This window comes from Crotalus tigris, unplaced genomic scaffold (assembly GCF_016545835.1).
Source record: "Crotalus tigris isolate CLP2741 ecotype Arizona unplaced genomic scaffold, ASM1654583v1 scf7180000019692.1526454, whole genome shotgun sequence".
NCBI lineage: Eukaryota > Metazoa > Chordata > Lepidosauria > Squamata > Viperidae > Crotalus > Crotalus tigris.
Window position 1 is genome coordinate 462,074 of NW_024097664.1, and position 16,045 is coordinate 478,118.

Sequence of the window (16,045 nt, forward strand, 5' to 3'; positions counted from 1 at the left end):
TAATTTCTGCAAAACAAGTTTTTTTTTTTCTTCTCAAGGCCATTTTTTGAAATGGGAGAACCTGTCTTTTCATCCCTAAACACTTGAATCACTTGCAAACTTCTAAGGAAGTTTCCCATCTGGGAAAGACTAAGGTAACCTATAAATTGGCCCCTTGTGGAATGTTATCTAGATTCCATGTTTTCTGCTGTTCAAGTCTCACATGTAATCAAGGTCTTTCGTTGGATCTTTGGCTTACTGAAGTGTCACATATACTAAATATATGATTTCTTCTGTATCCTATAGAAATACTTGATCCCCCTTAATAAATGCTCTTTTCTTTGTCTGAGTTATTTGGAGATTTGTACTTTCGAGTGGGCAAATGAGTCCCTTTGCAAAGGTCAAAATTTGACCTTGATTCAGGGATCAAATTCTTATCAGCTCCAAGCCAAATTTGCAATGCCTGAGTTTGGAGGCTACACACGCCATCACCACAGTTGTTCAGAAAGCCCACCCAGCCTACCCCCCAGTTTGTACTGCTCCTCATGGTGTTCCTTTCTCCCCAGGGAGCATGACGCCGAGTTTGAGAACCTCTGCCAAAGAGAGCTTTGCATGCTTAAGTTCAGCTTTGAATGTTCCTCTTTGTATTGGCCTCTTAGCCTTCAGCCAGCTTGTCTGTGGCTGGGACACACCCTTGACTGGCAAGATGCAGCTGAGCTGGGATAGGATGGCAAAGGAGGCCTGTCATCTCCTGGGGAACCCTGAGGGCTTTGTGACCTCATCATCCCTGCAGGCCAAACTGTCAGTTATGTCAGTTATCAGAGGGAAGGGGGCTCCTAAGTGGGGAGTTGGTGTTCAGAAGGGCCCCTGGACGCTGGGCAGCCTTCCCTCTTCTTCTAAATGACTATCAGGGAGGTAGATGGGGGTGAGGGTGAGAGTTTGGGTTGGGATGAGGGTGAGGATGAAGGTGAGATTAGGGAGAAAGAAAGGGTGAGAATGAGAGGGAGGGTGAGAGTCAGATCAGGGGGATGGTTAGGGAGGGGGGACAGGAGGGGAATGGGACTGGGGAAGGGAGGGGAATAGGCGGGAAGGGGAGAGGAAAGAAGGGGAGGACAAAGTGGACAGGGAGGGAGGGAAGAAAGGAAGGAGGATGGGGAGGGTGAGTGGGATGAAGAGTGGGAAGGTTTATAGGGAGAGAGGAAGGGAAGGGGAGAGAGGGAGGGACTGAGGTGGACAGGGTGGGGAGGAAAAAAGGGAAGAAGGGGGAGAGGAGGGGAGGGGTTGGATGGGAATAAGGGGGGGGGAGATAAAAGGTTAAGAGAATGAAGAGTGAAGGTGAGGGGAGGGCTTAAAAGAGCAAGGGAGGGGCAGAAAGACCATTAGAAAGTTGGGAAGAGGCGAGGGAGAGAAAGGGATTGGAAGGGGATGAGGGGAAAGGGCAAAAGGGAAGGGAGAAGGAGGGGAAGAGGGAGAGGGACAGCAATGGGAAGGAGAGGGAGGGTGTGGGAGAAATGCAGGGGAAGGGGAGAGGAACGGGGAGGGGGAAGTGAGAACATTAAACCATCATAATAAAAGAAATAGTAAAATGGTTCTGTTCCCAAGTCTGCATGTCCTTGAAGGATTGGGCTGATAATACAGTATACGTTCACATGGTGAATGACAATAAAGAGTAAATATCCACATCTGTCCGTTATTGGATCCTAATTAACTCTGCCATAAATAGGCTCTTAGAACTAGAGAAACCATTGTGCTTGTCATCTAGGGCTGCCCCTAGTTTGCTGGCTACATTTGGCTGCATATTAGCCACGATTAATCCATTTCTGTTTCTCTCTCATGTGGGTTATTAAGTGGTTTTTGAGCTGCTTGTAAGGTCTTGTCTCAGCTAGTCCCTCAAAAAAGCAGAACTCTTGAATCAAGAGTCATTTCAAAAGGAACTTTTATTGAGAGATAGATTGCAGAGAAAGCAGGCAGGATCTAAAATTCCCGTGTGAAAACAACAGCTTAAAACCCACATTTCAAAATCCTTCCCAACTGCTCAGTATACAGAGAGCCAATGCAGAGGTGCAAAGGTGTTATGAGAACTCTGATCTGAGGAGGTGGTAAGAAGTTCTTCTCAGAGGCTGAGATCCTCGGGAGCTGAGACAAAACAGATGGCCCCAGGCTCATCCCTCCATCCCCAGGAAGATAATCAAAGGAAAAGAGGAACAGAGTAAAATGGATGCACCACAGAAAAGCCCCCGGGGTCCCCCCTCCCGCCAGAAGGGCAGCGTCCCTATAGGGATCTATGGGGAGCTGACACTGCCATTTGTTCTGAAGGATTCAGCACACTCTGGGTGCATTTATAAACTTTCTGCTGAGTGTAAATTTGTAATTTTTATTGAGACCTATTTTGAGTGAACCTTTTCCACGCACCATGAATTTTTAGGGGTTTTCTCCCAGGTGAATTCAGATCAGGAAGAATTTCTCATTGTATTCACACACAGTAAAGATTTGTGCTTGTTGTGAAGAATTCCCCACACTGAAGGTATTTATATGGTTTTTCCTCATGTGTGGATTCTTTGATGCTTAGAAAGACTTCCCTTTCCACTGAAGCTCTTTCCACACTCCAGGCATTTATATGTTTTTTCTCCAATGTGAATTCTTTGATGTGTATAAAGGTGTCCCCTCTGACTGAAGCTCTTTCCACATTCAAGGCATTTATATGGTTTTTCTCCAGTGTGGATCCTTTGATGTGTATAAAGACTTCCCCTCCCACTGAAGCTCTTTCCAAACTCCAGGCACTTTTAGGGTTTTTCTCCAGTGTGAATTCTTTGATGTTTGTAGAGGTTTCCCCTCACACTGAAGCTTTTCCCACATTCAAGGCATTTATATGGCTTTTCTCCAGTGTGGATTCTTTGATGTGTATAAAACCTTTTCCTCCAATTGAAGCTTTTTCCACATTCCATGCATTTATAGGTTTTCTCTTCTAAGCAGATTCTTTGATATGTATAAAGGCTTTCCTTCTGATTGAAGCTCTTTCCACGCTCCAGGCGTTTATGTGGTTTTTCTCCTGAATGGATTCTTTGATGTGTATCAAGGTGTTCCCTCCGAATGAAGCTCTTTCCACACTCCAGGCATTTATATTTTTTTCTCCAATGTGAATTCTTTGATGTCTATAAAGGTTTCCCCTCTGACTGAAGCTCTTTCCACACTCCAGGCACTTATAGGGTCTCTCTCCAGTGTGAATTCTTTGATGTCTATAAAGAGTACTTTTCACACTGAAACACTTTCCACACTTCAGGCATTTATGGGGTTTGTCTCCCGTGTGAATTCTTTGATGATTATAAAGGTTTCCCCTCAGACTGAAGCTCTTTTCACACTGCAGGCACTCATAAGGTTTCTCTCCAGTGTGAATTCTTTGATGATCATAAAGATATACACTCCGACTGAAGCTCTTTCCACACTCCAGGCATTTATGCAGTTTTTCTCCTGTGTGGATCCTTTGATGTAGATAAAGTCTGCTCCTCTGACTGAAGCTCTTTCCACACTCCATGCATTTATGCGGTTTTTCTCCTGTGTGGCTCCTTTGATGTACATAAAGGCTGTTTCTCGAACTGAAACTCTTTCCACACTCCAGGCATTTATGCAGTTTTTCTCCTGTGTGGCTCCTTTGATGTGCATAAAGGTTCCCCCTCTGACTGAAGCATTTTCCACACTCCAGACATTTATGTGGTTTCTCTCCAGTGTGAATTCTTTGATGTTGATGTAGAGCTTCATTCACAGTAAAGCTCTTTCCACACTCCAGGCATTTGTATGTTTTTTCTCCAGTGTGAATTCTTTGATGTCTATAAAGGTTTCCACTCTGACTAAAGGTCTTTCCACACTCCAGGCATTTATGCGGTTTCTCTCCTGAGTGGATTCTTTGATGTGCATAAAGGTTGCTCCGCAGACTGAAGCTCTTTCCACACTCCAGGCATTTATATGGCTTTTCTCCAGTGTGGATTCTTTGATGTCTATAAAGGTCTCCACTCTGACTAAAGCTCTTTCCACACTCCAGGCATTTATATGGCTTTTCTCCAGTGTGGATTCTTTGATGTGTATAGAACCTTTCCCTCCAATTGAAGCTCTTTGCACATTCCATCCATTTATGAGGTTTCTCTCCTAAGCGGACTCTTTGATATATATAAAGGCTTTCCTTCTGATTGAAGCTCTTTCCACGCTCCAGGCGTTTATGCGGTTTTTCTCCTGAATGGATTCTTTGATGTGTATTAAGGTGTTCCCTCTGACTGAAGCTCTTTCCACACTCCAGACATTTATGCGGTTTTTCTCCTGAATGGATCCTTTGATGTCTATAAAGGTGTCCCCTCAGACTGAAGCTCTTTCCACACTCCAGGCATTTATGTGGTTTTTCTCCTGTGTGGCTCCTTTGATGTGCATAAAGGCTGCATCTATGACTGAAGCTCTTTCCACACTCCAGGCATTTATGCAGTTTTTCTCCTGTGTGGCTCCTTTCATGTACATAAAGGCTTCCCCTGTGACTGAAGTATTTTCCACACTCCAGACATTTATGTGGTTTCTCTCCAGTGTGGATTCTTTGATGTTGACGTAAGTGTCCACTCTGAGTAAAGCTCTTTCCACATTCTAGGCATTTGTATGGTTTTTCTCCAGTGTGGATCCTTTGATGTCTATAAAAGTTGCTAATCTGACAGAAGCTCTTTCCACACTCCAGGCATTTATGCAGTTTTTCTCCAGTGTGGCTCCTTTGATGTGAATAAAGGCTGCATCTATGACTGAAACTCTTTCCACACTCCAGGCATTTATGCAGTTTTTCTCCTGTGTGGCTCCTTTCATGTACATAAAGGCTTCCCCTGTGACTGAAGTATTTTCCACACTCCAGACATTTATGTGGTTTCTCTCCAGTGTGGATTCTTTGATGTTGACGTAAGTTTCCACTCTGAGTAAAGCTCTTTCCACATTCTAGGCATTTGTATGGTTTTTCTCCAGTGTGGATCCTTTGATGTCTATAAAGGTGGCTACTCTGACAGAAGCTCTTTCCACACTCCAGGCATTTGTATGGTTTTTCTCCAGTGTGAATCTTTTGATGTCTATAAAGGTTTTGCCTCAGACTGAAGCTCTTTCCACACTCCAGGCATCCATACGGTCTTTCTCCTGTGTGGATTCTTAGATGGATTTCAAGAGCTTCATTTCTTTTGAAGGATTTTCCACATTCCGGGCATTCATATTTCTCTCCTCTCTCTTGGATTCTCTGGGGATTCCCGGGTCTTCCGCCTCCTCTGAAGGACCCTCCGCCCTCCAGGCCCGTCTCGGGGTCTCCGCCCGTTTCCTGCTCCCCGCTTCTCCCTCCAGGCGGCCTCCTTTCCCGGAGTCCCCTTCGGCTCATCCCTGCCGGGCCTTCCCCGCCGTCTCCTCCCGGGGCTGCTCCGCGGGGCCTCCTCTCCTCTCGGGCGGCGCCTCCTTCCTTCCTTCTTTCCTCCGCCGGGCTCGCCCGTCCTCCTGCAGGGGCGAAGGAGAGGCGGGTCACGGCTTCGTCCCTTCCCCGCAGGGGAGTCCTAGGCCCGCCCGGCGAGGACGGCCGAAGCCCCGGCCTCTCCGTGGGACTTTCCGGGCAGGCCTCCCTCCCAGCGCCCGTCCCGCCAGACCAGGCCTCGGCCTCCCCCCTCCCTCCGCCAGAGCGCCTCTCGGACTGCCACTCCCAGCATCCCTTGCGCCCTACCTGGGTCCGAGCCCCTCCGCGGCAGAGTCAATTAAGCGCCTCAGTTCTATTCGTTTCCGGAAATGGAGGCGGGACTTCGCTGCGAGCCCTATTCCTCTATAAGCTCCGCCTGTTCCTCTGGAGGGGCCGCCCCGAAAAGTCCTCCTGCCATTCGCCGTCCTCCCCCGGCCGACCAATCTGGGGCCTCCTTCCTGGAATCAGTTAGGTGGCGCCTGCGCAGTAGCGACGGGCAGGCTACACTCGGCGCGGAGGCGAGGCGAGGGTTTCCCTTTGACCTTTGGGGTCCCTTCTTCCTCCCCCGCCCCCTCTCCCCCAGGCAGGCAGAGGGTGGGGGCGCTGCTGGGACTGCCACTTCCCCCCTCCCTCCCCATCCGGGGTCTTTCTTTGGCAGGGCGGGAGGTGGGGGCTCCGCCCAGGCTCCCCCCGCGGCCCCCAGGCAGCCCCTCCCGCCTCTCAGGGCCGATCCCTGCCCCCCCCGCCCCCCTGCGCCCCCCCGGAGCCCCTCCTCGCACGGGGGGGAGGGGGCGAGGGGGTCCCAGGCCGGGCTGGATTGGGAGGATTTCTGTTCCCGTCTTCCCCCCCCCGTTCTGCCCAGCCAGAGAGGGAGGGGGGAGGGAGAGGAGGCGGGGCCAGAAACGCCCCCAGGACCATTGAGGGTCTCCAGCCTTGGGGGAGCTTTGAGGCTTCTGGACTTCAACTCCCAGAATTCCTCTTGCCAAGGTTGGGGACCTCTGACCTCGGGTGCTTCGGCCTGGGATAGGACGCCCTGTGACCTCTGAGGCTCCTCCCCCTTCCAGGCAGCCTGCCCACCCCCGGACAGCAGCCATGGGAGGGGGCGGGAGGGCGTGGGAAGAGACGCTGCCTTGGCCGGGAAAGAAAGGCCGGGATGCAGGGGGGTCACCTGGAAGACGGAGACCAGCCAAGGTCGCCCAGGGAAAGAGATTGTTCTCAGAACAGCCCAGGCGCAACTGAGGGGGGGACAAAGGGCATGGGGGAGAGGGGGGGGGAGAGAATGGACTTTATCTTATGCTAATATGCTAATCGTGGCTAATATACCGCCAAATGTAGCCAGCAAACTCAGTGCAACCCCAGATGACATGCACAACGGTTTCTCTAGTGCAGTGTTTCCCAAAGTTGACAATTTTAAGGCATGTGGACTTCAACTCCCAGAATTCCACAGCCAGCAACGCTGGCTGTGGAATTCTGGAAGTTGAAGTCCACATGCCTTAAAATTGTCAACTTTGGGAAACACTGCTCTAGTGCAGGCATGTCAAAACTGCCAGCCCATGGACCGGATGCGTCAAAGCAAAACTGCACTCACCCCATTGCCGGCAATGGCAAAAAAAAGCCGCGCTACGTCGCAACACATCACACCACGTGGTGAGTTTGACACCCCTGCTCTAGTGCTAAGAACCTCCTCAAATATTCATCACTGAACTAATTATGATCCAATAAGGAAGAGATGTGGATACTTACTCTTTATTGCCATTCGACTTGTGAGCATATACAGTATTATCAGCCCAAACGTTCAAGGATATGCAGTCTTGGGAACAGACCCCTTTTACTATTTCTTTTATTATGATGGTTTAATGTCCTAACTTGTGAGACATAATAGTTTAATGTGAATCACACTACATTTTTTTAAGCGGTTTGTCCGATATTTCTTACAAAATAATCCACATTCTTGCAAATTCTTCGAAGGATGCGCAAACCTATGAGTGCAAGTGTATTCAATTGCACTCACTGTTACTATCACAAAGATATTCACTCCATCGTTGGAACAATGTGGCTGTAAAGTACGTGTGGCCGTCAACTCAAAATTTCAGTGCTGCGGGAAATACATTCCTTGCCTTGGCCATGAAAGAGTCCTCTGTGCTAATTCTTTCATGTAATCAATGAGGGTTTTCCAAATGCCTCTAGCATCTAGGACCGTCCAAGATATTTAAAATTCTAAAGTTGTCATTTGGATGTCCTCAGTGTTCTATTTATACTGTTTTGGCTTTTTAATAAAAAAACACTACAACTGTCAAGGTATTGATTTAATAGTAAACAGCCTATATAATGTAATGAAAGGTGTATGATGCAATGATGGGGATGACTCAGCAGGGTCTGTGTCCCTATAAGAGCCTTAGTATAAAAGGAAGGCTTTTACTAGAGTGTTTTTCTCTTCTTCCGTTTGCTGCTGTGATTGCTGTTTGCTGGATCTTGCTGTATTACCACGTATATGTATATTTGTTCCTGGTGTATGATATTGTAGATAGTGTAAGATAAACCATCGTTTGATACAAGCTTGTTTACTGTGTTTACTCCTGGGTTATCTCACGGAATAAGACTTTGAACGGTCTGACAGAAACTTTCTAAGGCCAACTAGGGTTGTGAAATAATGATGTCATTGAATATAAGAGTACACCTGGTCCCACTGAGTGAGGCAGGTGTAAATTGGAGACAGATGACCTGTTGGGGAATGTAGGTTAAAGTCTGCAAAGGCCATATCTACAGGTAATCCCTGAGTTAACGCTCATTCAAAGCTACATGATGAGTGCCCCCTAGTGTTTACAAGCAATTCCCAAAATTACAAGTATTGCAGCACCACAGCAGTCATTCCTTACAAACGACCACATTAGCTCTGCAACATCCGAGTTATTCCTTCCCTCTTCGCCCCAGCTGCAGGTCTCCCTAGGCACCAGGCCTTCAGTACTCACCCTGTGAAGACGGAGAAGCTTCGCCTTCGGTGTGTTTGCAGAGAATGGAGGCCTAAAATAACGTTAAGATGACGCAAGATCAGTGGAGCGAGATCTCACACTACTGATCTCATGGTTCTTTAGACCTCTATTCTCTACAACAGAGAACCAAACCAAAGCCGGGGGACACTTTGACGTGCCTCTGGAAGCTGGATCGGGGCTCCGGAAACCTGGAAAAGGCCTCTGCCGCCCAGATCTATGGCCATGGAGCCATTTTGCGCCTCCCCCCCCCATGGCCCCATCCAGGCTCCAGAAGACCTCTGGAGCTAAGATCTGGGGTTGCAGAGCCATTTTGGAGCCCCCGGTGGCCCAGTCTAGGCTCTGGAGGCCTTTTCCAAGCCTTCAGAGCCCGGATCCTTGGCCGCGGAGCCATTTTGCAGCTCCCCTGCGGCCTGATCAGGAGTCCAGATCGGACCACGGGTGGGGGTGGGGGCACAAAATCGCTCTGCGGCCATAGATCTGGGTCTGGAGGTCTTTTGCAGGCCTCCAGAGCCCAGATCAGGCTGCGGGAGTCCCGCAAAATCGATCCGCAGCCATGGATCCAGTCTCTGGAGGCTTGGAAAAAGCCTCCGAAGCTTGTCCTGCTAACATCTCTCTTACCAGATGGCCAGAAATAAAATCCAGTCTTATGAAACAAAGATTTTAATGCAAGAGAGAGAAATTCAACTCTGCCCATTATATGCTTGCTCACGCACAGGTCTATAGGGATTCAACTGAAGCAGCTGTCTGAGAAACATAACTACATTTGCTTCCTTTCTGCACGAGTAGCTGGCTGTGACCGTGTATCACTCTGGAGAGCAAAATGAGAAACCCAAATAGCTTCCTCAAGGACTTCCTCAATTCAACATGGCAGCTGCCAATAACTTCTCCTTTCCCTGAAGCTCACTCCCATCACTGGGTCGAAGTATCTCTGGGAGTTGGTGCAAACGGTCTCCTCGGGAGAAGCAGCTCCAGGAGAAGGACGCCTGCAAGAAGGGAGCTGTCGAAAAGTCCTATGAGTTGCAGGGCTGTGTCTCGGCTGCAGTCACACAACACACTTGGTTCCACCCTGTGGTTAACCAAACACAGAAAGTGACATGCCCCAACAAAACAAACCCTTATCCTGGCTTAACACCAGATCTAGCACGTTGGCGCAGTCCCACTGTCACAGATAAGAGCAAAAAATTTGCCGCACAGTGCGGGTATTCACAATGCAGTTAGACAACTAGGACTCATGCCAGGTCAACCTCCTCAAGTTGCCACCCCCCAAAGTCCCAGAATTCTGAGTGTTGACCATGCCGGCTGGGAAATTCTGGAAGCCACAACCACAAACCCTGTGTGGTTATGCCAGATTGGGGAAGGCTGCTTTAGAAGGCCAATTTCCCTGCATCCAAAGTCAGGAGATGTTGCCTATCATGTGGTCAGAAATGCAGCAGAAATCTTCGCGTTGGAGTTTAGGAATAAAGAGAACCGTGGAACCGCAGGGGCCGCTGCCATCACAGAGGGACTCTGCCTTTCTGGAGGCGCCTACTTCTTCGGATCCTGACTGGGCTGCTGTGGTCGGAGTCGACATCTGCTCCAGGCTGCTGAAAAGAAGGCAAGATTCATAGATGTAACACGCAAGACCAGTCGTAGGCACAGGCGGATCCCTGGACATGCCATATCGCCTGCATCTTTTGCTCTGCAAGCCCACATCCTCTGTGTGGTTTCAGTCTCCCCCCAATTCCTTATGAGCGAATTCAGCTCTCAGGATTCCATAACTGCCTCCCCCCCCGATTTTCATATCGCGGGGAAAGTCCAGAGATCTCTATTTGGACAATATTCTAAGCTTTCTATGTATCTATTCTACGTTGGGCACATTCTGGGATCCCCCTTTTATTAAGCAGCATCATTTGGAGGGAACCCAGCAGTCCTCTATCATGGCACCTGCCCTGTGGAACAGCATCCCGCCAAGATCCAGATGGCTTCAGCCCTCTCGGCCTTGCGGAAGGGCCCACAATCTTGGCTGATTGTCAAACATTTCAGCTGGGATGCTGGGTGACCTACTGTTGATTGTGTCACAGTTCTTTTTACTAATTACAAATCCATTTTTAATTAGAAACGTGCTATGCTGCTTGTTGTTGTTAATTGTGAAGTCGTGTCCGACCCATCGCGACCCTATGGACAACGTTCCTCCAGGTCTTCCTGTCCTCTACCATCTTCTGGAGTCCATTTAAGTTCACACCTACTGCTTCAGTGACTCCATCCAGCCATCTCATTCTCTGTCGTCCCCTTCTTCTATTGCCCTCAATCTTTCCCAGCATTAGGCCCTTCTCCAGTGAGTCCTTCCTTCTCATTAGGTGGCCAAAGTATTTGAGTTTCAACTTCAGGATCTGGCCTTCTAAAGAGCAGTCGGGGTTGATCTCTTCTAGGACTGACCGGTTTGAACGCCTTGCAGTCCAAGGGACTCGCAGAGTCTTCTCCAGCACCAGAGTTCAAAGGCCTTCTTACGGTCCAACTTTCACAGCCATACATTGCAACTGGGAAAACCATGGCCTGGACTATACGCACTTTTGTTGGCAGGGTGATGTGTCTGCTTTTTAGTATGCTGTCTAGATTTGCCATAGCTTTCCTCCCCAGGAGCAAGCGTCTTTTAATTTCTTGACTGCAGTCCCCATCTGAGGTGATCTTGGAGCCCAGAAAAATAAAATCTGTCACTACCTCCATTTCTTCCCCATCTATTTGCCAGGAATTGAGAGGGCCGGATGCCACGATTTTGGTTTTCTTAATGTTGAGTTTCAAGCCAACTTTTGCACTCTCCTTCTTCACCCGCATCAAGAGGCTCTTTAGTTCCTCTTTACTTTCTGCCATTAGAGTGGTATCATCTGCATATTTTAGGTTGTTGATATTTCTCCCGGCAATCTTAATTCCAACTTTTGTTTCATCTAGCCCTGCCTTTCTCATGATGTGCTCTGCATATAAGTTAAATAGGCAGGGCAACAGTATACAGCCTTGCTGGACTCCTTTTCCAATTTTGAACCAATCAGTGGTTCCGTGTCCAGTTCTCACTGTTGCTTCTTGACCCACATATAGGTTTCTCAAGAGACAAAATTTGTATTATGTTGCTTTCTTCTTTGGGGTTTTGTTCCTCGTTTCTCCCCATCTCAATTTATAGGTACAGCCCTAAACTGTGCATTTATGCTATCACAGGTCTAGTTAGGAAAAAATCCCCATTAAAATCAAAGGGCCTGGAGACTAAAACATGTGAAGAGCAGCTGCAGGACTTGGGTTTGGCTAGTCCAAAGAAAGGAAAAAACAGGGGTGACATGATAGCCGTGTTCCAGTATTTGAGGGGCTGCCACAAAGAAGAGGGGGTCAAATTATTTTCCAAAGCACCAGAGGGCAAGACAAGAAACAATGGTTGGAAACTAATCGAAGATACAAGCAACCTAGAATTAAGGAGAAAGTTCCTAACAGTGAGAACAATTAACCAGTCGAACAGCATGCCACGAGAAGTTGTGGGTGCTCCATCACTGAAGGTCTTTAAGAAGAGGTTAGAAGAAGCTAGAGTCGCTAGACAGACACTTTGAAATTGTATAGATTCTCCTGCTTGAACAGGGGGCTGAACTAGAAGACCTCCAAGGTCACTTCCAACTCTGCTATTCTATTCTACTGTATCCTGTTCTATTACGTTCTATTTTCTATTCTATATTCTATTCCAGGGGTGTCAAACTTGCAACGTCATGTGATGTGTCGCGACATACCGTGACTTTTTCCTCATTGCCGGCAATGGGGTGGGCACAGTTTCTGTTCTGTTCTATTCTATTTTCTATTCTATTCTATTCTATTCTATTCTATATTCTATTCCAGGGGTGTCAAACTTGCAACGTCATGTGATGTGTTGTGACACATCGCGACTTTTTCCTCATTGCCGGTGCAGTTTCTGTTCTGTTCTATTTTCTATTCTGTTCTGTTCCATATTCTATTCTATATTCTATTCCAGGGGTGTCAAACTTGCGACATCATGTGATGTGTCGCGACATATCGCGACTTTTTCCTCATTGCCGGCAATGGGGTGGGCAGTTTCTGTTCTGTTCTATTCTATTCTATATTCTATTCTAGGGGTGTCAAACTTGCAACATGTGATGTGTTGTGACACATTGCGACTTTTTCCTCATTGCCGGTGCAGTTTCTGTTCTGTTCTATTTTCTTTTCTTTTCTTTTTTCTTTTCTTTTCTATTCTATTCTGTTCCATATTCTATTCCAAGGGTGTCAAACTTGCGACATCATGTGATGTGTCGCGACATATCGCGACTTTTTCCTCATTGCCGGCAATGGGATGGGAGCGGTTTCGGTGTGACACTTCCGGCCCACAAGCCAGCAGTTTGACACCTCTATTCTGTTCTATATTCTATTCCTTTCTATTAATCCCTCTTCCTCTTCCTAATCTCATCTAATCTCTTTTAACGATTCTCACCACCAAGATTACCTCCAGTTCCTCATTGGCCTCCGTTGTCTCAGCAGGGGCCTCTCCGAGTGCCTCGTGAGGATCTCTCTCAGCCTCCTCCTCCTCTCCTCCTTCTTCCTCTCCCTCTTCCAAAGACGAGCTGGAATCTTCTTCCTGGCTGCTCTCCCACCACCTGTCCCCCGAGAGGGTCGTGTTCATCCGGGGAGGGGGCAGCGCAGCCAGAGCAGCTGGGAAACTGAAGGCCGCCAAGAACCGTCCTCTCAGGAGCCGATAGGCAGGGTTGTCCTGGAGCTTCTGGCGCACCAACTGCCTCAGGGCCTCCAGGTCTGGCTGGCTGGGCTCTGCCCGCTGCCCTTCGGGGGCCAGAAGGGAGGCAGCGCTGTGCTCCAGGGACTGTTTGTTCAGCAGCAACGCCGAGAGGGTTTTCAAACTGCAGAGAAACGGGGGCAAATATGGCAGGCCCCTTCCCAGCGAGGGAACCCTCACCTCCCGGCCCACCTTGGCCCACGCTTTCACTGTCGGCTCTGCTTCTAGAGAAAGGAGGCGAGAAAGGGGGAAGGCCGTGCCCTCCTGGGGTGGACGGGGCATGGGGCAGGCCCGCGGAAAGGGCAGTGCTGGGTCAGAAGGGCTATTTCGCACGGCCGAGTCTTGATGCGCCTGGGGCGGGGGCAAAGCCTCTGAGCTGGAGGTGCTGGCTGCAGTCCCCCCAGAGACAGTGCAAGGCAAGGAAGGTGCCCCGGCGCCAGCAGGGACTGAAGAGCACCCTGGCTCCGCGGAGTTCCCAAGAAGCGGCAGAGGAGGAGGAGGAGGGGGACCTTCCGTCGGCCGAGCGCTTGCTTCGTTCTGTGGGCAGCTGGAAGGAAGGCCCACTTGTACTGGGGGTCCCTCTGCCACCGGAACCCCCCCAGTCGGGGTGGGGATCTTGACCAAAGTCTCTGCAGACTGGCTAGGAGCACCAGAGCCACTGGCCAGCGGCTTTCCTTGACTGGGGATGCTCACCAGGGTGACTGGGAGAAGGCCTTGGGGGGTCAGCACCCAGCTGATGGGCAAGGTGGGTTGGGCAACTGTATTGGGCTGTGATGGGGCAGCTACCAAAGGGAGGTGGGGTAAAGAACCAGAGGCTGAAGAGGGGCAAAGCGTGTCTGCCAGGGTGGTGTTCTCGTTAGCAGGAGGCCCAGCAGGTGCTCTGGCCACATCGGGATCCCTCCCAGCTGAAATGCTCTCTTGGCTGCCATCTCTGCCTTCTTCTCTAGCGGCCTCATCCTTGTTTCCGTTGCAGGGAAGGGTCCTCTCCCGAGAGCCCCCCGCCAGGTCCGTGGGAGATGCCAAGTCCCTTCCAGGCAATGGCCCCAGAGGCATGGGAGCTGAAGCAGGAGGCGGCCCTGGAGACGCCTGGCTGCCTGTGGGAGCGTGGGGGCAGTTGGCCAACGGGGCAATGGGACCCCTTGTCTGTGGGACCATTACAGAGGTAGAGAGGAGCAGCTGGGGGGCGAGGAAGACCCTCTTCTGGGCAGCCTTCCTGGCAGCCAGCTCGCGCTGCCTCTTCTCCCGCAGCAGCTCTGAGACGGTTTTCGGCTTGGGCGCCGGGCCAGGTGGCGAACGGGCCTTCCATGTGTTGGTGGGCACGGGCCCCTCTTTAGCTTTCAGAGGAATCAGCTTCTTGTTGGGCTGGACACTGGCCGCTAGGAGGCTGGGCTGAGCTGGGCAGAAATAAAGCAGCAGAAGCTCAACTTGGGATCTTCATAGCCACCCCGCTAAAAAAAAAACGGCTTTCACAAAGCTCATTCGTGCAGTTGTGCCATTTGGAGACACAACACACGCCTCAAGTTGCTCTTCCCCTCCAGGGCTGCTGTTACAGCGCAAATCTTTAGGTCAGTGATGGAGAACCTTTTAGAGACCGAGTGCCCAAACTGCACTTCAAAACCCACTTATTTATCGCCGGGTACCAGGTGGGCGTGGCTGTGGTGGTCATGGCAGACGGGGTGGGTGTGGCCAAGGTGGGCATGGTCACTGTGATGTTGCTCGTGGGGAGGGACACCTGTGGGGGCCGGGCAGGGTTGGGGGAGATTCAGGAGGTCTCTGGCAAATGGGGTGGTGGGCAGGAGGCTCGTCCTGCGGGATGAGGCGAGGCAAGGTGGGGCGGGGGTACCATTGTCACGTGGCTGCTGCCTGACACTGGCGCACTCTGGGGCTCCGCAGCCCACTGCCTCTGAGCTGGACAGCCAGCCGACAGCTGAGGAGGCAATGCAGTGGGTCATGCCCAGGAAAAGGAGAGCATGCGAGGCCAGGAGGGATGGGACTGGGGGGGGGATGCATCCAGCCACGTGGGACCTCAGCGAGTTAGCGGGTGGCTGGTTGAATAGGGACGGTTGCCATCTGAGGGGCATGGCGCATGTGCCCACATAGAGGGCTCTGAGTGCTGCCTGTGGCACACGTGCCATAGGTTCGCCACCACTGCTTTAGGTGGTCTCTCCTGCCTGCCTGAGGGCCCTCCATGCTTCCACCCCCTACCAGGGCCTGACTTCCCAGATTCCCAGTCCCCCAAGGGGCAGCCCTTTGGCCCTGGAATCTCAGCCAGCCACGGGACTAGACCTTTTGTTTGCTCAGTTCCACCCCCACGCATCTGAGACAGATGGGAAGCATCTAGGTGGGGGCCGTGATGTCCAGGGCAAGGAAAAGCCTCCTACAGCAGCCTGGAGATGTTGGAGCCTGAGGTTTGAGCACGGGTCCTGAATATCCATAGTGCAGGCTGGACCTGCCATCCGCTCTCCTCTCTTGTCCGCAGACTGGCACTTGGAGCTGGCAAGGGCTGCAAAGTAGGCTGGGAAACAGCGCCCTCCACCCCCAGCTCTCCAGGGGAATTGGAAGCAAAGCAGAAAGAGACACACACCTTTGGCATCCTGTGAAGACGAGGGCTGCAAAGGAAAAAAAAAAAAGAATCAGCTTCAGAGGCTGGCTGGTAAGATCCAGTCTCTTCTCCTGCCCCATCCTCCCACGCCAAAAATCTCCCCGGGAAAAAGAGGTCCAAGAGAACATGAGTTGTCCCCTTGGAGGGAAAAACCGCTGACAAAGGATGCTTTGAATTAAAACGAGCAAGGAGAAGAGAAAGAAAGGTGACTGTCTGGGAAGGGACTCTTTCTTTCTCCAGGCTGTTGGGCTACACCGGCCTGCAGGCCCAAAAGCGCT

At 50.5% G+C, this 16,045-nt stretch overlaps 5 protein-coding genes across 6 annotated transcripts in view; 1 reads left to right on the top strand and 4 right to left on the bottom strand.

Annotated features, from left to right (window-relative positions):
* LOC120317510 (zinc finger protein 501-like) overlaps positions 1-16,045 on the bottom strand; it is a 661,069-nt gene that overhangs the window by 33,047 nt on the left and 611,977 nt on the right. The gene's annotated exons all lie outside the window — the stretch shown is intronic.
* LOC120317520 (gastrula zinc finger protein XlCGF26.1-like) overlaps positions 1-16,045 on the top strand; it is a 95,914-nt gene that overhangs the window by 8,670 nt on the left and 71,199 nt on the right. The window lies entirely within an intron of this gene.
* Positions 1,899-2,945, bottom strand: LOC120317535 (zinc finger protein 664-like). Its single transcript, XM_039364212.1, is given in 1 exon segment — positions 1,899-2,945. A coding segment is annotated over 1 exon segment (402 nt). The 5' UTR covers positions 2,925-2,945; the 3' UTR covers positions 1,899-2,522.
* Positions 1,899-5,990, bottom strand: LOC120317508 (zinc finger protein 850-like). Its single transcript, XM_039364163.1, has 2 exons — positions 5,693-5,990; positions 1,899-5,472 (listed from the first exon to the last, which is right to left on the bottom strand). The coding sequence occupies exon 2, from the start codon at positions 5,357-5,359 to the stop codon at positions 2,945-2,947; it is 2,415 nt and encodes an 804-aa protein (XP_039220097.1). The 5' UTR covers positions 5,360-5,472; positions 5,693-5,990; the 3' UTR covers positions 1,899-2,944.
* Positions 9,060-16,045, bottom strand: part of SNAPC4 (small nuclear RNA activating complex polypeptide 4) — a 30,730-nt gene continuing 23,744 nt past the window's right edge. The window contains exons 21-23 of one of the 2 annotated variants that reach the window (XM_039364161.1): positions 15,750-15,774; positions 12,881-14,559; positions 9,060-9,995 (exon numbers count right to left, since the gene is read on the bottom strand). In XM_039364161.1, coding sequence (XP_039220095.1) covers positions 9,909-9,995; positions 12,881-14,559; positions 15,750-15,774 — 1,791 coding nt within the window. In that variant the 3' untranslated portion in view covers positions 9,060-9,908. Of the gene's footprint in view, positions 9,999-12,880; positions 14,560-15,749; positions 15,775-16,045 lie in introns of both variants that reach the window. The other variant, XM_039364160.1, reaches the window with a different exon arrangement.